Source organism: Durio zibethinus, chromosome 13 (assembly GCF_047325235.1).
Source record: "Durio zibethinus cultivar Kanyao isolate XHJ-2024 chromosome 13, ASM4732523v1, whole genome shotgun sequence".
NCBI classification, from domain to species: Eukaryota; Viridiplantae; Streptophyta; class Magnoliopsida; order Malvales; family Malvaceae; genus Durio; species Durio zibethinus.
In genome coordinates this window covers 5,132,134-5,154,410 of record NC_143174.1, presented here as the reverse complement: position 1 = coordinate 5,154,410, position 22,277 = coordinate 5,132,134, and the positions used below count along the sequence as shown (strand labels likewise).

Genomic DNA, 22,277 nt, shown 5'->3' with positions numbered 1-22,277 from the left:
CCCTTTTTCCTTAAAAGTTTTAATTTCAATGCAATATGAGATAAATAAATGATGTAAATGTAAACTAAAAAAAATTTAAACGACCAATTTAATCCATCTTATGCATATTTAATCCTATACTATTTTTTATCATTTCCTTTCTAAAATAAAAATTAAAAATGAAAGAAATTTTATTTATTATTTATTTTGTTCATAAAGGAAAATTTTTTTAACTTTAAATTTTTTTGTTTTGATTTTTTTTTAATTTCCTAACATCTAAGTGGAATTAAATTTTCAAAACACTCCAACCTCTAAATAGGATTTCCAAAATCTTTTATTTTATTATTATTATTATTATTAATGAGGATTTCTAACAAACCAATGACATAAACAATGAATCACACTATTTAGAACCCTTATGAACATAAAATGAGAAAGGCACCAAATCAAGCAACATATAACCTAACTAAAGGGCAAACTTTTTTTTATCCCTTTATAAACGACCCACATGCAAAGAAACAAACCTTAAGTTGTCAAAGGTGGAAGCTTTGAGCCTTTCCCAAACAAATAAGACAATAGCCATGCAAAAGAAAAAAAATAAAAAATAAAACACAAAAAGGTTAGAGCTTTAGGTTTCTGCAAGCAAGCCTCATGCAAAGACAACAAGCAAAAAAAACAAAACAAAAACTTTAAGTCTTTCCTTTCTCCATGCTTTGAATATTTCCAAGTCTTTTGCAAAAAAAGAAAAAAAGAAAAAGAAAGGTTCTTTTTGGTATAGAAACAAAGCCTAAAGCCTCCCTAATTGAACTAAAAGCTCTCTTGTTTCATAAGCCAATTTTCAAAATAAATGCAAACTTTCATGAAGACAAAGGAAAAAGCCCTTTTCTAGGAAATCACTTTTTAAAACTCCGAAACCTCATTTTCTTTCTTCTTTTTCCTTTAACTTAAACACTTTCATTTCTTTTACAAAAAATAAAAAAGATGCCACCTTTTCCATGAAAATAGAACGTGATAGCTTGAAAGCTAAACTCAAGCCTTTCTAAAAATAAAAAGCTAACCAAAATACTAGTCCAACTCAGGAGCCTTTTGTCCCTATTTTCTAATGGCTTAAAGTTTTCATTTTTATTTATAGTTTGAAAAGTTGTAAATAACAAAAAGAAAGGTAAACCCAAGGCTATCACATACAAGACAGTTTTTACTTTAAACCTTACAACCCCTTTGGAATGAAACAAAGGTGCCAAAAATGACAGTTTTTTTAGCTTTTTAAAAAAAAAAAACGTGTTCATGCTTTTATAAACCTTCAACCCATAAAAACAATATTTAACAAAGAAAGAAGTTTTCGATTTTAAGCTTTGCACGAATGAAACTTACATGGAAACCATATTTGCAAAGGATGGCCAATGGTCTCATTCATGAAATGAAAGAAAAGCTACCTATTCACATGCCTTTTTTTACAAGTCATGGCTTCTTTCCTTTTTAACCAAGCATTTTTTTTCTTTCGGTTAACAAAGTCTCCCTCTTCTTTTCATTGTTTTTCCTTTTATAGCCCCTAGACCAACTTGTTTTTGGCTAAAAATGAAAGTCCTAGCTTACTCATATTTTTGCTCTCTCATTTTGTTTGTTTGTCTTATAACTTTTTCTCTTTTTTTTTTTATTTTCTGAGTTCCTAAAACCTCTTTTCTTTCTTTTGTTTTTTTCTAAAACATTTTCTTTTTTTTCCTTTCTACTTTTTTCGAAAACTCTCAACTCTTCTCCCTTTTATAGTAAAAGATCAATAGAATATTCTCATATATTTTTTGTTTGCTTTCTCTCAACTATTGATTGGAGATCCTTCCTATTTAGTAGCCACCTCCCCCTTATTATTTTTTTGTTATAGATTTTGGTATTATTTTTTTTGGGCCATAAACTCTTAACTTATTTCTAGCCGAGTGTCTCCCTGTCTTTGCATGCTTTCTTCACATAAAATCCAAATAGATCTTTTTTTTTTTTTTTATTTCAATTTTTTTGGGCTTTAATGCTTTGCTTATCCTTTTGGTTGTGGGCCTTTTCATGCTTTGCTTCTCTTTTTCTATTATTTTTTTTGTTTGGACTTCATTCTTGATTTAGCTTTTTTTTCTCTTTATATCAACCCATTCAAACATCCCTTTCATCATGTAAAAATCGAAGGGGGTCTTTTTTTTTTAGCCTTTCCTTCTTTTTTCCTTTGGTTTCTTTTTTAACTTGGTTTTAGACCTTCATTTTTAGGATTGGATTGAATTTTGTAGCAACTTAAGCTTTTGTTCTTTGGTTTGGGTTTAATTTTTTAGGTCATTTTTAATGGCCAATTTAGGCTTTATTGTAGGCTATTAAATTTTAATCTTAGCTTTTGGACTTTTAAGTCCATATGACCTAATTTTCAATTGACTAAAATTAAATTGAACTGGATTTCAATCCATTTAAAATGAAAGAAATAATTAATTTGTAACAAGCCTAGACTAATTCAATTTAATTTAAACACTTAAGCTAGCTCAAAATAAAGAACATTGAAATGGAGCACTAACAATTGAACAAATTCAAATCGACTTGAACAAAATTAGATATTTACATTTACAGACAACACCAATAAAAATATAAGAATATATGTGTTTTTGTAGCATTATACATTGTAATATATAAAAAAATAAATAAATAGCTCCCGCGGTCCCTAAACTTTGGGCCAAATTCTATTTTGATCCCTAAACTTTAAAAAAATTTTAATTGAGTCATCAATTAGTCAAACATATATCAATGTAGTCCCTCCATCTATAGAACCATCTAAATTGATGGTAAATACCAACTGGCACCACGTGATTATCAACTAGCATCTCACAACTAGCATCTCACATGACAGATGAGGGATCAAAATAGAATTCTTTCAAAGTTTAGGGACTAAAATAAAATTCTCACTTAATTTAAACTTAAAATTAAGTTTTGAATATTCATTTTCTATTTAAAACAAAAATCAATTGAATAAGTTACATTATAACAAAAAATATATTTTTAAATTGTATTTGCATATTTTTGCATTATAGTTTTTGTTATAATATAACTTTTTAGATAGATTTTTGTTTTAAATAGAAATAAATATTCAAAACTTAAAATTAAGTTAAAATTTTCAAAAACTTTTTAAAAATTTAATACATTTTGAAAACAAAATAATTATGAAAATTCTTATTTTACTCATAAGTCGTGATAAGACATATTATTCTCTATCCAAATAATTTATTTTTTAAATTATATTTTTATTTTATATTAATATAAAGTTTTTATATTTTTAATATATTAATAAATCTATTTTTGAAAATGATCTAAAATTTTTTATATAATATTTTAAATGATATAGAGTTTTTATTATTTTGAAATTTTTACTTAATTTTTTAAAATAATATGTAATTTAAACAATATTATTTTCAAAATTTTAACTTAATTTTAATTTTTTAAAAATCTATTTTCTATTAAAAATATTATTTTATTGATAAATGATATCATAATAAAAATTAAAACATATTTTAAATTATAATATTTTATAAAATATATTTGAAATATATAAAAGTCAATTTTTTCTTGAATTATTTTTATATTTTCCTTTATTTATTTTTTATATAATATATTTAAAAGAGGAAAGTAAAAGATATTTAATATTTTAAAATATATATTTTACGAATACAAAATAATATTTTTATTATGATTTATGAGTAAAACAATATTTTTAATAGAAATCAATTTTTATGTTTTTAAAATGATATTAAAATTTTAACTTATTTTAATTTAAAAAACTATTTTCTATTAAAAATATATATAACTATTAAATTATATTTCAATAAAAAATATAAAAATATAATTTTAAATTTAGTATTTTCTAAAATATAAAAAATTTTGAGATAGTTTCGTCTTTGGTCTTTAAATTTTAAGAGAATTCTATTTTGATCCTTAAATTTTGATAAAATTCTATTTTAATCCTTCATCTGTCACATGAGATACTAACTGATGTCACCACGTGATATCAGTTGGCATTTGTTGTCAATTTAGAAGGTTATGTAAATGGAATGACTATTTTAGTATATATTTGAATAATTGAGAACTCAATTAAAATTTTTTAAAATTTAGGGACTAAAATAAAATTTAATCAAATGTTAAGGGACCACATATACTATTTACTCAAAAAAAAGTTAAAGTTAAATTAAGAAAGCTTACCTAAATCAAATAAAAAAGAAAAAAAAAATTCAAACCGTATATGAAAAAAAGAATAAATAGAGTAATGCTAATTTTATAAGGTCTGTGAGGAGATAAAATAGTATTTGAGAAATAAGTTGAATGTGAAGTTGGTAAAGAATTAAGTTCTAGGCTTTCTAATGTTAACATACAGAATGATAATATATCTAAAGGTTTGGATAATTGAAATTTTTTCATTTGAATATATCTAAAAAGATTTGGATAACCAATAATTTTTTAAATTCGTTTATTTAATCATAAATACATTTAAATAAATCTTACAAAAAAAAATAATGTTATCTATTTAATTATTTTAAATTTAAATTAATTTTTCATTTAAATTTTGATAAACAACTTTAAAGTTTTTAACTACAGATAAATTGAAAAAAATAAATTATTTTAAAATTTTTAACTACAAAAAAAATCATAAAATTTTAGATAATTCAATAATTTTTTAAATATATATTTTTAATAAATAATTTAAAATTAATAAATATTTTATGTCTCATTATAAAAAAAATTTTAAAATTTTTTTATGTGTCAAAAAATGAAGTTATCTATGTAAACATTCATACACACATATATATATATAAACGTTCACATTAACAAATTTTATTTAATAATTATGTATATTATATATATATATATATATACACTCATGCACACGTGAATGTTTATATAAATAATTTCATTTTTTGACATAAGAAAATTTCTAAAATATATAGATCTAGCATTGGTACAAATTGCTGTTAAAGCAATTGAATAGGATATTATTAGAAAAAGTACAATATTTTCTCTTTGCAGATTGATAACGTTAGAAGAGTGGCATGGTTTAATGTAAAATCCTTTTAGACGCTGCACCTACCTAAAACACCTAGGAGTACTCAAGGAAAAGGAACAGATTAATTCTTGTCTAATTTTTTTGGCAATTATTTCTTGTCTAATTAGAGTAAAACAAATTACTTAATCTGATCCACTATATATTTTTCCAATTTCCAATACATTTTTTTCTTTATAGTAAAACTTTTATTCTTGAATTAAGCTTTTCTGATATTCTAGTCTTTCAATTACCAGTTTCCATTTAAAAAAAAAAAAAACCAAAGCTTTTATATGGACTTTTTTTTTTGTCTTAAACTTAGATTTTCTTACTTAAAAGTTTAATTTTATCAATATAACTTCAATAATAAAATTTAAATATTAATGACATTGTATGTTTTAAGTTAAACATAATTTCAACATAATCATAATTAATCACATGTCCAACCATAGACTCATGCTTTGAACTTTTAATTTCTTACCCAAAAGCAACCGAAAATTTCAGCCCAATTATATATGGACTTCATTTCAGCCCAAAACTGAAAGTTTATTGTAAATGGTTCAAGGAGACGGAAGCCTGGTCCAGCTGATTGTGGTGGGGGTTTCGAGAGATTCTAACGCTGAAGCGATAGCACTATTCTCTGCTCCATTTGGCATCATTAGTTCTAATTTAGTTCAACTTACTGCTCTCAAGACTGCTTTAGAAATGTATGTGGGTTCAGAGAGGTATTGACTATAGAATCTGACTCTAATGTTGTTTTAAATTGGTGTTGCAAGAAGGACAATAACTTGAAAACTTCGGCCTATTTTGATTAAAATCGATCATTTGGGTTGTAAATGTGATGTCAAATTTAATTTCAGAAAGTGTTTAAAGAAACGAATGGCTTGATTAATAATTCCTTAGCTAAATTAAGCTAGCAGGGTTCGACAGATCAATAGTGTTTTCTTCCTGATTGTAACTGGTTTTTAAGTCTATCGGCAGGAGTTTTCTCTTGTTCATTTTATTATTGATATTTCAGATCATCTGGGTCCTAGTGTTTATGTATTTGTTGAATAATGTTCCCCTTTGTACTATATATGGACCTTGTTCTTGTCATATGGGTATTTTCAATTTCGATGAAAGTGTTTTGGATTGGTAAAAAAAATAATTTCAGCTCGTGCCTAAAATTTTTGTCCAAACTCACTTATCAAATTGACCTTCAAAGTTCGGTATTTAAGAAACTCAACATATGGCTAGGTCTATTTCAAACTTACAAAAATGCATTTAGCCGACATGCATGTCATTGAAAATTTTTTCTTACAATAAAATTACATTTACCTTTGTTAAGAACCTTTGTTCTTTCATTTTTTTGTTAAGCACATTTGTTCTTTCCTTTTAAATTGTAATTATAAATAAGTTTTTCCTAATTTTCAATCATAATTATTAATAAATAATATTGGATTTGTTTATTATGTAAATAAGAATTCTAATTCCATTGAATCACTTTCATTAGAAAATGATTTACTTGAATAAACCAAAAATTTAATGTTAAATTTGATAATAACATTACGATTCATTTGAGATATGGACATAATTTCTTTTAACTTTATATGTTTTCTTTAAGAACACTAAAACTAAATATGGATGAGTTTACAAGAAGATAAAAAAAAAAATAATAGAATCACATTTTTATAAAACAAACATGCATTCAATCCCACCGAAAAAACTTCTAAGCTTGGATATAATCAAGCATTCAACCGCTAGAAAGTTTTAGCTAATAAGAAGTTAATTAGAAAGAACAAATAAATAAAATAGAAAGATTCTTTTGTCTTTGTTTGGCTGTAGCTTCATGACATTTCATTTCTTCCTTCTCCTTTTCAGCTCTTTACTCAATAAGTCCAATAATGATCCAAAAAGAATATCCTGATTTTGTCTCAAACTAATAGTTTCAAAAATATTCTAAACAAAATTTCGATTTCAAGGCAGCAATTCCGACTTCAGTAGCTGTGATTTGCGTGTTACTGCCTTTTCGTTTTCTTTATTATTTATCTATTCTATTGTAGCTTGATAAGTGAAGCATATGGATTTTTCCTCATCAACTTTTTTTTTTGGCAGCTTGCATTTGCAGGAAGCCATGTTGCTTTGCCTGAGGAGGTTCACTGGAAGTCAGTGTTCCCACACGCTCCAATGCCCAAAGCTTTGAAAGACCTTTTACCGCCAGGTCAGGTGGTTAATTTGTTTTCAATTGAAACGCTTCTTCTTTTATATACACAAGGATAAAACGTGGAGAGCAAAAGCAAGTTGTATGGTCGAAATAAAAAACCAATCTTTTTCCATTAAATTAAAAAAAAAAAAAAAAAAAACAAACAAACCTATAGCGCAAAATTTGAAATCAAGAATAATAGAGAAGAAAATTAAGATGGAAAAGCACAAAGAGGGTTTCTTTTTTTTTTGCCTAAGAGAACACGTGGTCTTACACAAAAGTAGATGACTTGCACTAATCAACAATTGGCTTTCAATTGCAATCCCAATTGTTATAACATATAAATCTAAAAATTTATAGTTAGATTTAACAAAAAAATCATCATAAATTTTTTTTAATTAGGTGTAATTGGTCACTTAAGGAATTTATTCTTTTAAATAGCTTCTAAGCTTGACTAAGGGTCTCTAAAAGAATAAGTTTAGGTCTATAAGCTAGAACATGATTCGAGAGTTTGGTTACATATGAGGAATGTTATAGCACCACCACATGCCCATTCGAAGGATGATACCATATTATTTTAAATTTATCATAAGGTCTCGATTCTAATGATTTTAAATTTTATATTGAATATTGGAAATAAATTTTAAGATTCTTTCATCAATCTGATATAACTCTTAAAAATATTTTCTCACATCAAGAGTATTTAAGAATCTCATTTATTTTCTTGGAGAGGCTTCGTCGTCGGAAAAAGGTTAATTAATTTTATTTTTTTGGTTTTTGTCAAAAATATATCTAATTATTTCATAATTTAGGCCAAATTAGAAATATTTTCTCTTTCGAAAATTTTAAATTTTTCACCATTTGAGCCTATTTAGAAATTTTATTTATTTATTTATTTTGAAAAGAAAATAATATGACAATTATTTTTCTTGAAATTTCATTTAAATTCTTCTACCATTTGGGATAAATCTAAAAAAATTTTCTCACCTAGAGATTTCTTAAGAATTTACCATTTGAAATTTTTAAGAATCTCATCCTTGGATAATTGTCAAATATTTTCAACCAAATTTGGAAAAGAATACAATTACTTTTATTGAAATTTCATCTAAATTATTTCACAATTTGGAACAAATTTAGAGAAAATTCTCACTTAGAGATTTCTTAGAAATTTACTATTTGAAATTTCTAAGAATCTCATCCTTAGGTAATTTGTATTTAATTCCAAATTTTTTATTAATATATTTTTTATTTTTTATTTTTTTGTTTGAAAATAAATATTAATTATTGTTATTGAAACTTTATTTAAATTATTCTATAATTTGAGATAAATTTAGAGAAAATTTTTCACCTAAAAATTTTATAAAAATTTACCATTTGAAATTTTTATAAATTTCATCATTGGATAATTAATACTTATTCTAAAAAAAAATTTTATTTTTTTTTATTTTTTTCAAAATTTATTCATGCAAAAATACTAAAAAAAATAAACAAACACATAAATAAAATACTAAATAAAATAAATAAAAAATACCAAAAAATAGAAACGGCTTGACTAGAGTGGCTCGGCGCAACTCGGCTTCAAACACAGAATGTGGCTCGGGGGATGTAGCTTAAGACAAAGATTGAAAAAAGTCATCAAAATCTGAGAATTTTTCAAATTTTTTCAAAAAAAAAATCTTTTTTTTAACCCCAAAAATCTTTGAAAAATTTTTTTGATCGCTTTCTTTAATTTCTGCCTTTTTCTTTGTTTTTTCTGTGTGTGTTTGTATAATCTATGTGGGTATGTATTTATAGGATTTTGAATCAGATAACTCCAATAAAAAATCTCAATTTTTTTTGAATTCTAACTTTAAACTCAATTATAACTTTATAAATTAGTTCTAACAATTTCACACAAATCCAACTATTTATTTTTTCATTTTTTTAATTTTTAATTTTTTTTTATTCTTTATTAGCAAAAATCAAATGTAGACTCCCAAACACCAATTGACATTAAATTGATGGCGTGTTACTAATTTTCTGTTAAGAGCTGACGAAACTCACATTTTTTTTCTAAATTACTCTAATTCTCATAAACAAATTTGTCTTCCCAAAACACCTTTCACATAGTTTTTTTTTTTTTTTTTTTTACATTGATGAAATGTGGAATCAATATGGAAAATGGGATAGTTTTAATTGTAAGTTATAGATATGTCCTGGGATGATTTCTCACTATCCAAAGTTTTTTTTACTGCCTGCATATATTTCATTCTCTGTCAAACTTTATTTGCAATGAACTTAAAAGGTAGTAGAAATTTTTATTATTTTATCTAAAGATAAATAATGCACTTTTACATAAAATTTATGGTTGATATTTGTTTAAATCATATCTTCAGCTTCTTAGTTTAGTAACAAAGAAATCTTAAGAACACATGTAAAGTGTGAGTTTAAACCTGATCAACCTCATTTCCTATTCCAATGGATAAAAAATTTATTTACTTAAATCATTTTTATCTTTTTAATTAATTTTCATTTATTTTCATCTTTAATTAATTTTCATTTATTTAAATACATAATTCATCTTTAAATAAAGTGATAAAAACTTCTACTACTTTTTAAGGAATGGGGAAAATCTTTTCCAACTTATTTAGGGTAATTAATGTCAATTACTATTTACTAATCCATGTGTATGATTCATCATTTAAGTGGAAGAAAAAAAATCCAATGCATAGATTACACTATGCATAAAAAACCCCTTTTTTATAATTTTTTTTGTTAAAAAAATTAAAATTACATTATTTTCAAAAATAATCTCTAAATGACCAATAATAACTTTTAAATATATTAATGTCAGTTGTTCTTTACTTTTGGACTACATGTAACATTAATTTAAGCTCTTAAGTAATTTTCAATTAGTTGAATGATTAACCAGCAACAATCAACAATTAAATTATTAAAAAGAAAATAATTATTTGCTTCTCGAATAGGTACAATTAGGTCTTGTTTAGGAGAAATATATACCATGGCAAAGCTTAATAAATGTATGCCACGTGGTGGCCAAGTTTAATCCACATGTTTTTTTTGTAAAAAATGGTGTTAAACTTTCCCTCTCAATAAGGACTTAATTAAATGTAAATAATAATTTAGAAATTCAATTGGGTGCCAATACAAGTTTAAATGCTTAATTTAATTAAGTGCATGAACATTTTTGTATTTAAGCTGTCAAAATTGACGTGAACTTGAAAGCTTATCCAATCCATTGAACTCATTTTCGATCTAATTTGATTTTATCACAAAAATAAAAAAATAAAAAATTATCTAACTTGAAACAAAAATAATTCGAATTCAAATTATTAATTCAGTTTTAAAATAATACAAACTCCATTAATAAAAAAGATTAATTCAAAATTATATCGATTTAATTTTAAAACTCAATAATTTATATTCAAAATTATTTGAATTTAAATAATTCAAATATCATACTTAAGAGATCCGAATCTAAAATAACTTGAACACCGAATGATTTAAATTTGAAATAACTTAAACCCAAAATTACTTAAATTTTCTATAATTCAAAATCATATAATCCAAAATGATCCTACCCAAATCTGACCTAACCTACTCATTTGGTGCCCAAAACTACCTGAATTTTCTATAATCCAAAATAATCCTACCCAAATCTATTCTGACCTGCTCATTTGCTACATCTATACAAATGTATATATCAGTATTTGCGTATATATCATTTACGTATGCAGAAATTGGAACATGTTTTCTTGATACCATTTTGAGTAGTTTGCAAAATTAATTATGTTAAATTAGGCAATATTTTGCATTTTAGCTGGGGCATGTAACTATCAAGATTCAAGCAAGAAACCTAAAGGCGTGAATTCTCCTATTAGTTTGTTCATAATTTATGGAAAAAAAAATCCAAAGGCGTGAATAGCAAGGAATCCAAAGGCTTGAATTCTCCTATTAACCCATTCATAATTTATGGGAAGGAATCCAACGACATGAATGTGAAAGAATCCAAAGGCGTGAATTCTCTCCTATTAGTCCGTTCATAATTTATGGGAAGAAATCCAAAGGCGTGAATGAGAAGGAATCCAAAGGCATGAATTCTTATCAATCCGTTCATAATTTATGGGAAGGAAACCAAAGGTGTGAATTCTCCTATTAATTCGTTCATAATTTATGAAAAAGAATCCAAAGGTATAAATTCTCTAATAATAGTATTAAATTAGAAGAGACATTTCGAGGAAAAAAATATAAGTAAACTTTGCTCCAAATTGGCCACATAGATTCTATTCATGCAATATGTAATTGTCAATTGAATTAGTTTGAATTGCATTTTAAATACATCTCATCATTCAATAATTTTTCACTTCATATAAATTTGTAAATAGAAAATCAAATAAAAATAGAACATAAGAGTATAAAGTTTATGAAGATTTGGAGCTATAGATTACTCATCGAATCCTTTTCTCTGTTCAAATAAATTAAAACTAGCTACGTTTTATTGTCTTAAAGAAAATTATTCACAATGATCACTCTTTTTCCCTTTTTTTTAATATTTTATGACATTAAAGCATGCGTCGCATGCGTCACTAATCGCCAAATTATAGCAATCTAATGCAAGCTCTACCTCTTAATTTGCAAACCAAATGCAGGAAACAAGAATTCTTTGGCGGTAACCATGACAATGCTGCAATTAATGAAACTATGTATTTCTTCCAAGAGGATCTGCGCCCTGGTAAGAGGGTGAAGCTACCACTACTCACAAGGACATGGCTACATTCTTGCCTCATCCAGTTGCTGAGTCAATACCCTTTTCAAGTGACAAGTTACCTGAAATTTTAAAGCAATTCTCGTTCGAATCTGAATCAAGGGAAGCTAATGTTATGAAAGAAACAATTAAAGCTTGTAAGAGAGAAGCCATTGATGGGAGAAATGTATTGTGCTACATCGTTCGAGTCCTTTGTTGATTCGAGTGTTTCAAAGCTTGGAAAAAGTATCCAGTTGCTATCCAATGAGCTTCGAAAAGAAACGAAAAAACCAGTGTTTACTATCGGTAGGGGAATAAAAACCATGGAAGGCAAGGAGCTTGTTTGCCACAAGATGGCGTACCCATATGCTGTGTTTTTCTGCCATTCAATCGACAAAACAGCAGTGTATAGAGTTCCATTGGTTGGCATAGATGGGACAAAAGATCATGCTCTGGCCATTTACCACAAAGATACATCGGCTTGGAATCCCAACCACCCTGCTTTTCTGACTCTCGAAGTTAAGCCAGGAACCGTCCCTATTTGCCATTTTGTTGTCAGAGATACCCTCGTTTGGTTTCGCAAATGAACTGCTGAAAGATTCAAATAGAAAAAGGTTACCTTAAAATGTTGCACACCATAGGACTACTGTCAAATGTAACATCAAATAAGTTGCTTAACCTGTGGACTTCGTTCCAAGTATGTGTTGTGTGGCCCAATAATCATACAATGATTAGTTATGAAGTTTGTAACAAATATTTATGATTAGGTATTTCTACATGTTCTATGTGTTGCCTTGACGTTGTTTTCTCCTACATCTTCTCCTGCTGGAGACCAAAAAAGTATATATATGTATTTCTCTCATTCTTGCCAAGAAATTGGTGTTTATTAGAAAGTTCCATCAAATGAATTACATTGACAGAAAAAAAAAAAAAAAGAAGGTTCTCAACTATATATGACTTAAACTTCATGTATATTAAAAAAAAAGATTAATATGGATTATAAAAAATGTAAAACTTGTATTTGTTCCAATATTAAAAAAAATTAAAGAAAGCATAATTTTTTGGAACCACTCAGAAAGAAAAAAATGAATAACTTAATTTGAGACAAGAGAGTATAAATTTTATTTGTAATATGTCAACTTTAGAATTAAAAAGCTACAATTTAATTAATATTTCTTCGACCTTAAATTGAATAGTCACCTTTTCACTCTGGATTGTTTTAAAACTTGTAAATTTAAGATGTGTCTAACTCTCTTAACTATCAAGAGGTCAAGTGGTATTTCAAACTAAAAGGGGTTTGTGTTTTTTCCTATTTATTGAGAGAGTTTGTGTATTTCCCTGCCAGCATGTATGTAGCTATACCCTTCATGTGGATTCATTCAATATGCCTTGTTATACTCCTTTAGTGTTGGGAAATCGTTGAAAATGAGTGATCTTTGTCAATCGAGAATCAGAATGATATAATATATATATATATATATATATATTTATTTATATCTCTAAAAGAATTCAACATTGGGTTAATGGTTCGAATTGCATAGGAGCTATTACTGAATCCATGCTTGCTTTTTTTTTTTTTTTGTCCAATGCTTGCTAGTCGTAATTTTGGAGAGATTATAATTGACAATTTATAATGGTAATAGGAATTTGATTATGGTTTAATTTGGTTAAAAACTATTTATTGTAATGGTATATGATAAGATGATCATCTCATCTACAATTTGTTAAGATGATCATAATATAAGTTAATCTCAAATAAAATATAATAACTTGTGCATTCCAAAGTTACACTAGAATCAAAATACACTTAGAACAAGGTAATTTATATCAACGGTCCATCACCTTTTCCTTTATTTCAGTTTAGTTTTATCTATAATTTTAAAAATATTCTATTTTGATCATTTCTTCAAATTGTTTGGCTAAAATTGAGTAATGTCATGTTGTAAATTACATGATGAGGACATTCACTTAGACATTTCCCTTGAATTTTTTTAATTATTAACAAAATAATGTAATGAAATACCAAAATAAAATCATTTTAAAAAATTTCAGATTTAAATGAAATAATTCAAAAGTTTAAAATTAAAGTGAAACAAGAATAAAGGGTTAAGGACCAAGGATGAAGTTTACCAGTTAGAATATTTTGATAAAATTAATAGTTGATTTAGAATGTGAATTATTTACAATTTCTTGATTCATAAAAAAAAAAAAAAATAGAAAGAGAATCAATTCAATTTCCTAATTGAATTTTCTTATGAATTACATATTAATATTGCAAGCATAAATTACATCATAATCAAATAACTTAATTCAAGTATGTCAAATAATACATTTACGAAAGAAATAAATAAGCAAATTAACATAAAGTTAATCCTAATAGATTTTATGGGAGTTTTACATTTCCCCAATAATATTTATGTTACATGTTAAAACTACTGGCTCAAGATTGGAAGATTGAAATTACCAAATAGAATTAACTTGTAATTGAAACTCATCATTATCACCCAGCATTTGCAATCTAACATTGAAGATGCCCCTGCCATTGAGTTGAAAATCAGAAAAGCAATACTAATACCATGAGAATGAGTAAATTACAAGCTTATAATTGAAATCATATCAGAATTACATAAAATTATATTTTTTGGAATCCATATTAAATATTTATCGCTGATAATAATCACCTGATATCTAAATGGCTAATGCCTAAATTGTTCATCAATGATTCAGTAGGATGATGCTCGCCCTTCCAAATGACCATGGTGTCTTGTACCTTAGAGCTGCCATCCATGTATACTTTTGTAATTGGCAATCATTCCATAAATGCATTTTTCAACTAAAATGCTATCTACATTTTAATAAGCTAATGTCAAAATATTTGTCTAATGTTTTTTTAGTAGAATAATGGTCCAAGGCCCTAGTTTAACATGACTGTTGAAAGTAGTTTTTGCATTATAATCAATGCTAAATAACAAAATAAAATTGTAACTTTTTAGTCTAAAAATTTGGTTTTCAATCCCAAATCCAAAAACTCATAAGTAATTTGTGTTGGGAATAAAAAATATTATATTATCCTTACATTTCTAAAATTTTATTACTTTATGCATTTCTTTTTAGAAATTTTAATTACTCACTGTACCTTTTTTTACACTAATACTAAGTACTTAAAATTTTTAATCACACTTTTCTCACTATTTTTTTCAAAGTACTTTTTTTAGTCCAAAATTTTCCAACCACAATAGTAATGCTAAATTAATTCTAAGTTTTAAAACTACTTTTTAGTAAGAATAAAGAAAAAACTATCTACACATGTAAAGGAGATAAGAAATTTGGTGAATCAGAACATACCATCTTCCTGGAGGCAGTGGCATTAAGGTTACCTTCCCAGCAACTTTGATCCATTTCCTCTGTCAGCCAAACTTTGCGTAGCTTTGGTGTGCTTAACTCTCCTCCGCAATAGAAATTAATCAAACTTGGGCATTTTGTCACAGTTACATCTTCCAAAGATGGGAACTTCAAGGCATAACTCCCTGAACTGAAATATTGGAGGCTAGGTAACCAATTTAGCTCCAAACAGACAAGTTTGCTGAAAACAATTTCTTTTAATGTGTCTCCTTCTTCATCATTTGCAACAATTTCTTTCACCTTATTGCATTCTCTTATACTCATTTTGGTGAGTTGCACTAGACTTTTGGCTGTAGAGGATGCAATTATATGCTCAGCCCCATGGCAATTCCATACATCTAACGTTGTGAGATTTGAGAAAGATGACGATGATGGTGCCAAATTAAGCAAGTTGCTACAATGCCAAACGTCCAGATTTTCAAGACAAGGAGGAATTAGGTCATCTCTGGAGTTTGGTTTCCATATATGACGCAGATTGGAAAGGCGAACCAACTTCAAGCTTCGAAGTCTTGACAGGGTCCCAAGAGGTTCTCTCTGATCACCGACTACTCCTCCAGATGGGAATAGCTCTCTGAATTTACAACAACCAACATCAAGCTTCTCTAAATTGGTGAATTTTTGGATGAAACCAAATGGGAAAATATCTGATTCTCGATGATAGCAGTGCACTTGAAGAACTTTGATATTGGTAAATAGGTTAGCTGGAAAGCCTTCATGACTTAATATTGAGATGTCACTGCTGTCTACTGTAAGTTCCTCCAAGTTGTGAACAACCTGTAGAAATGCAGTGAAAAGAAAACAAGTCAATATATTCATTTAGGCTAAGATTAATACCAACAATGCAAGGCCTCTATGAGTTTCTGCACAGGTTATTCTGTTTAAGAATTATGGATATATTAATGCATGTTACCTTTTCTGCCAGGAAGAGTGGCCGAGAAACCCTCCTCATTTTCTTACTGCTGAGAAGTTCTGAAGTGAATATCTTTAAATCACCTAAATGGTAGGACACAATTTTTTTTAACATCGGCCACTCTGTAGAATGAAATCCAGGATAGAAACTTTTGAGGTTTTGTAGTTTCCAAAGTCGCAGAAAGGATAATTCAGGAAACACAAATCTAGTTTCTGGTTGACGAGTTTCATCCTTTGCAACAATCTCTTCCACCCCACAAGTGTCTAATTCAAGACTTTGAAGGTGCTGAAGGCCTCTTGCAACTGAGGCTGGAAAGAGATTTTTCAGACTCTCACATCCAAAAGCATATACGAAAGTCAGATTCTTAAAAGAGATAATTCCTTGGGGATCATTACTCCACACATGTTTCAGCATTGGTAAATTGTACATGTACAATTTCTTTAATGGAACCGCTGTCTCAGCCTTGTTTTCTTCGACATTGGGCCCTTGGACTTCAAATACTTCTTCCAATGAAGCAGAATCATTTACTATCAGGGTCTCCAAACTGTGAAATCTTCCTACCATATTAAATGGAAAAATGGTATGTAGTTGTTCACAATACTCAACTTCCATTGTTTTTAGTTTGCAAAAGGAATCTTCACATAATTGATTATTCCACAACATTCTCATGCTTTTCAAGTGGGAGATTGTCATCTTCTCTAAGCTAGGAAATGCTACCTGCATAATTAGTTGCATTGAGAAATCATCATACATATGATTAGTGATCGTTTGATATATCAACCAATCAAGAAATAAGACTTTGCAAAAATAGCAGAGTCTAATTAAATAAAATTCTAATGAAATAGAAAATGGAAAACAAATAAATAACTCACCATTTCATTGAAGAGAGGTTGAATGCCTAAGACCATGACTCTCATTTCATTCTTCACAAATTTGGAGATAAATGCCCCTAGTTTAGGGCAATGCTCTATCTGCAGTTGTTTCAAGGATGGAAACTGAACGGCCTTTCCTGAGAAAAAACTGGTCAGCTTTTGAAGACCTTTTATCTTTAGCGAGCTAAGTTTCGGGAACAATATTTCCTCCATCCCTTCCTCCCCTGTCATTTCTTCAATGATCTCCTCTATTAGCTTGCATTCACTTATTTCTAGGTGGATCAGCTGCACCAGGCTGTTCACCATAGAGGATGATAGTAGAAATTTCAAATTACCACAACCCTCCACAGTTATGCTGGTTAAATTTTGAATGCAAGTAGGCACTGACAAAAGCTGCTCATGCCATATCTGTGATGTGTTAATTGAGGACAATTTCAAGTTCTGTAAATTAGGAAATGTAACCTGAAAAAAAAAAAAAAAAAAAAAAAACCTTCTTGAGTTTCCCTGAGTAGACTATGTATAAGCTTTCGTATAAAGAACAATATATATATATATATGCTTCTTCAATTCACCGGACATCTTTTTTTTTTTTTTTTGAAGATCAATTCACTGGACATCTTAATGCTGATAAGAAGACAAAAAAAATGTCTTGCTACTTAGATATCTTGGATTTAACATGCAATGTAAATGGCAAACACCATTGTCCATAAAGAAGGATATAAAATAAGGATTACACCTTCCACATCACATCTGCTACAACCAATTAATGCAATTTATTGAAGCCTTTTTAGGAGGAAATTAAGAGATGAAATTTCCTAAAAAATGTATGCATTTAAGTTAAGATTGTGGTTGGTAAACTGTTTGAAGAAGGCTATGATATGAAAGCATGATGCATGACACATAGCAAGGACATTGGATTCTGTTTTTAACTAATGCAATTTATTGAAGCCTTTTTAGGAGGAAATTAAGAGATGAAATTTCCTAAAAAATGTATGCATTTAAGTTAAGATTGTGGTTGGTAAACTGTTTGAAGAAGGCTATGATATGAAAGCATGATGCATGACACATAGCAAGGACATTGGATTCTGTTTTTAACTATTGTCTTAAATATATAGAAAGCAACAGAAGAAATACCCTATGATTGAAGAGTGCTACAGTAGTGCTGCTTGCATTGAAACTGATAAGGTTCGGTAATTGTCGTAGTGTCAACAATTGCAATTGCCCAAATTCAATTGTGGTTGTTGCTTGATTCTCACCAACATCACTTCCACTTCCATCCGCAATGATCTCTTCCATGGTTTTGCAATCAACCACTTCAATTTCTTGAAGTTGTAGAAGGCCTCTGGAAATGGAGAATGAAAACAAATTCTCCAATCTATGGCAACTTCCTACTTTTACCACTCTTAATTTTGCGAAGGGTTGCTTTTCAAACTGACCATTACATATCTTCTCCAAGTTAATCAAATTCTGAAGATACAATGACTCCAAGACAGGAAAGGCATCAAGAGTAAGTGCCTTAATTGAGTTAATGATGTGCTCCATTTCCAAACCATTTTGGATATGGAGATACTTCAGTTGTGGAAACCCCGTCTGACTCTCATCCAAACCAAATAAAATATCCCTAACATCCTTCAATTCATCTAGATACAGATCTTCAGCTTTCTTTAACAGCATTTGAACCCCATCATTCATATGAATGCTTTCATTGAGCTTGAGCTTCAACATTCTTGTGGTTTCATACTTGTCTGACCAATCCCATGTGTTTCCTATTAATATCCTGAATCTTTGCAACTTCTCGGAGAATAATTTCTTTGGCATGGTACGGTAATCAGGAATATGCAAGTTTAAACTGGTCAGATGAGGCAAGTGATTCAACTCATCAAGGCTAGCATGGCCCCCCACGCTTTGCACATCCTCCCATTGTGTAAAACTGTTACCAATATACAGCTCTTCTAGTTGAGACAAGTTTGATATTACATTTGGGGGAATCACTCTCAGTTCGGAGCAATTATCCAAGTTTAACAACCTTAGCTGAGTCAATTTCCCTATCTCTTTAGGCAACTCTTCTAAGATGGAGCTGTAGAAGCTAAGGATTTCTAGTTTCTTCATCTTGTCAACCATTGCTATGTCTTGCAACAAGCATGACTCCAAACATAATGTTTGAAGGTCTCCCAACAAGCCAAGTGATGAAGAAGGCAATGACAAATTCTGCATTCCTTTCATATCTAAAACTTCCAGTGCTTTCATCCCTGAGAAAAACTGATCTGATATTCTCAAAAAGGGATTCCTGTTGTAAAGTTGAAAAACTTTAAGTTGTGGACATTCCAGCTGATCAGGAAGGCTAATGGAATCATTGTAAAACAGTGAGATCACAGTGCAGTTTCTTAGACTACTTGCATCTAGAAACTCTCTTTGTCCTATGTCATATCTCATAAAAAACATTTTCTTGTCCCTGGATGCTATTGATGCAGCAACATCACGAATTATATCATGCATTGTAAACTCCTCAGCCATAAAACCACCAAATAATAAACAGGAGGATTTGAGGTTTTGTACCAGTCTGTGTAGTCTCTGATGTGCTTCTTCCATTGTTCTAGTTTCTCCAAGCAAACCAAAAGCCATACCATATTTCAATAAGTCAAAAATGGTAGCATTGTATGGCATAAGACTACAAAGCAGGAAAGCAGATCTAAGTTCTTCATTTGCTAAATGATTGAAACTCAACTCTATAGCCGAGCGTGGATCTGCTGGCATTGTTGGGGAAGGACCTGTTAGCTTTTTCGAAGCAGTTTCCCATTCAGAGAAAGGCTTATTTTTCAAGGCCTTTGAGACCGCTACAACGGAAATTGGCAACCCTGCGCATCTCCTACATGCATTAATAGCTATAGATCGCACATTGGGATCTTCAACAATATCACCTGCCATTTTCTTAAATAGTTTCCAGGCTTCTTCTTCTTTTAAAAGATCAACTTGGAAGGATCTTTCAGCATCCATTTCAGTTAAGACATCGGGATCTCTGGACAATAGCAGCACCTTGCACCCCCTGTGCGCATGATCTCCAAAGGCAATTCCAACTTCATCCAACTTTAAACTCGTCCAAATATCATCTAAAATTATCAGAATTTTGCTCTCCTTCCTCAATCTAATACTTAGCCTAATGGCTCTCCCAGCTACTGTCTTCTCATCAAATTTGAGACCAAGAAAGTCTGCAATCTGTCCTTGAATATTCGAAACATCTGGCGTCTTTGTTACAACTGCTAAAACCACCTCATCAAACAATTTGTCTGCCTTGGCTTCTTTAGCAACTTCTTTGATGAGTGTGGTCTTGCCAACGCCAGCTTTACCACACACTCCAATCCTCTCCAAAGTAGCATCTTTTAAAGCCCCCAAAATCTCCTTCAGAATAACCTTTCTCGATTCAAAGGGCATGTAACTCTTACGTGATGTGGCCCATATCTCCTGTGGATCAATAGGGTAAGAAACATTTTTGAATTTACTCTCTTCATTCAGGAGTTTATCAATGATCCCGGCCGTCTCGTCTGCTTTCTTGCTGAGCTCAAAACGGTACTTCAAATTAGGACACAAGCCAAAGAAACATTTGGCTTTCTCTTTCTGTCGCATCTCTTCCTCCTTGCTTTTCTCTGGCTCCTGAGCGATCCCACTAGCACGATCCCGCCATTTCTTGACATGCTGTAGAATTTCTTCTCCGTTTTGTGTGGCACAAATCACAGAAGATTGCACCCTCTCCCATGCAGCTTTCAGGTCCTCAACTTTGTGATCCAGATTCTTCGCCTTGCTCTTATAGGAAAAGATGAAATTAGTTTCACGTATGATGTGTTTAATGATTAATTCAACAGCTTTGCATGCTGGGACTGGGTGAGCAACATGCTCCATTTTCCCCCTTTTTCCCTTTCAGTGACCACAAACAATTGATGAGAAGAAACCAAGAAAACGACTATAGAAACAACTGGAAGAAGAACATAAAAAGGACGTGACTTCTTTTTTTTTTTTTTTTTTGAATTTTTGAGAAGAACCGAGAGAAACAAGAACAAGCTTTTTTTTTTTTTTTTTTTTTTTTCTAAGTTCAGACAGCAAAGAAATAGAAAGGAAAATGGATGGCAATGTGAGAAGGCAAGAGAGCTAGGATATGGCAGCAGAAAATGTTCATGTGTTGTCTGATATGGGAGAATTGAGGTTTTGAAGCTATAGTTGAAAGTTGTAATGGAAGGAAATTTCAGGTAACAAATATAGGCAACCATTATTCTTTTCTGTCACTCTGATCAAATGTGTATTCTTTTCTTATGTCCTAGTTCAGGTAATGATGTTTGGGGAGGTGGGACAGATAATTTGACAAGGGTAATCCCTTGATATTCCATAAAGCATCCCATTAATTGCTTTTCCATAAATATAGCAATGCACTTCTCTCATTTCTTTGGATTTTGATGCAAATTGTTCTTTTCTTGCTCTTACTTTGATACTTTGAGCAGGCTCAAGAAACCTTGGCTCAGACAAAACATGTCTCACCTTTATTCCTTGAATCCTCTAATTGATAATTTGTTTATATATTGGTCGATCCCCAAGCTCCCTTCCTTTCTTTTTTCTTTAAAAGGAAAAACCATATGTAATGGCATTAATTAATTAATTAATTTCAATATAAGCCTAAAAAAAAAAACAAACTAACTAAAATTATCAATTGCAATCCATAAATATTTATTTTTTAAAGATAATTTATTAGATATTAATTTAAAAAGCATTCGATAATAGAGGAAAAACATCTTTTATATTTAAAAATTTAGGATAGATTTTTTTTTTATTTTTTTCAATGAAAATGTGTATATTTCAAAATAATGAAAGATTTAAATATTAAAACTATATATTTCACTATCAAATTTTAAGTGTAAATAAAAAAAAAATTTAAATCCCCTTACCATTATAGCCTCTTACCGCTTTGCAGGGAAGATTGCGAACCATTACGACCCTCAAATTGATGAATCAAAGTTTCAAACTTCCTATTTTTTGTATGACCATTTATGCTATAATGACTTCTGCAAACACAATCTACGATGTTATTTAATATATATTAATTTACTACTCAATAGAATATTAAACTCTTAATTTCAATAATCAAAGTTTCGAATTTT

At 29.2% G+C, this 22,277-nt stretch overlaps 1 protein-coding gene and 1 pseudogene across 3 annotated transcripts; one reads left to right on the top strand and one right to left on the bottom strand.

Annotated features, from left to right (window-relative positions):
• The first annotated feature begins 5,581 nt into the window (after positions 1-5,581).
• Positions 5,582-12,670, top strand: LOC149515265 (BURP domain protein RD22-like; annotated as a pseudogene).
• A 1,502-nt stretch (positions 12,671-14,172) lies between these two features.
• Positions 14,173-22,181, bottom strand: LOC149515264 (putative disease resistance protein At1g63350). Of its 3 annotated transcripts, none has more exons than XR_016327094.1 (6): positions 18,271-21,174; positions 17,137-17,598; positions 16,265-16,981; positions 15,298-16,128; positions 14,634-14,729; positions 14,173-14,488 (listed from the first exon to the last, which is right to left on the bottom strand). XR_016327094.1 is itself a non-coding variant. In XM_089742789.1 (6 exons), the coding sequence occupies exons 1-6, from the start codon at positions 22,065-22,067 to the stop codon at positions 14,471-14,473; spliced, it is 4,695 nt and encodes a 1,564-aa protein (XP_089598915.1). In that variant the 5' UTR covers positions 22,068-22,181; the 3' UTR covers positions 14,173-14,470. The 3 variants fall into 3 exon arrangements, 2 of the variants coding, with proteins under 2 accessions (XP_089598915.1, XP_089598914.1); XM_089742789.1 differs by lacking the exon at positions 14,634-14,729 and adding an exon at positions 22,065-22,181 and having other exon boundaries at positions 18,271-20,934; XM_089742788.1 differs by lacking the exon at positions 14,634-14,729 and having other exon boundaries at positions 18,271-21,409.
• Positions 22,182-22,277: the final 96 nt, after the last annotated feature.

Coding starts and splice junctions, on each gene's coding strand:
- LOC149515264 (XM_089742788.1), bottom strand. CDS start 21,030: ATGGAGCATGTTGCTCACCCAGTCCCAGCATGCAAAGCTGTTGAATTA. Junction 16,982..17,136: donor AACCTCTCTTCAATGAAATG/GTGAGTTATTTA, acceptor CTAATTATGCAG/GTAGCATTTCCTAGCTTAGA. Junction 16,129..16,264: donor CACTCTTCCTGGCAGAAAAG/GTAACATGCATT, acceptor GCATTTCTACAG/GTTGTTCACAACTTGGAGGA.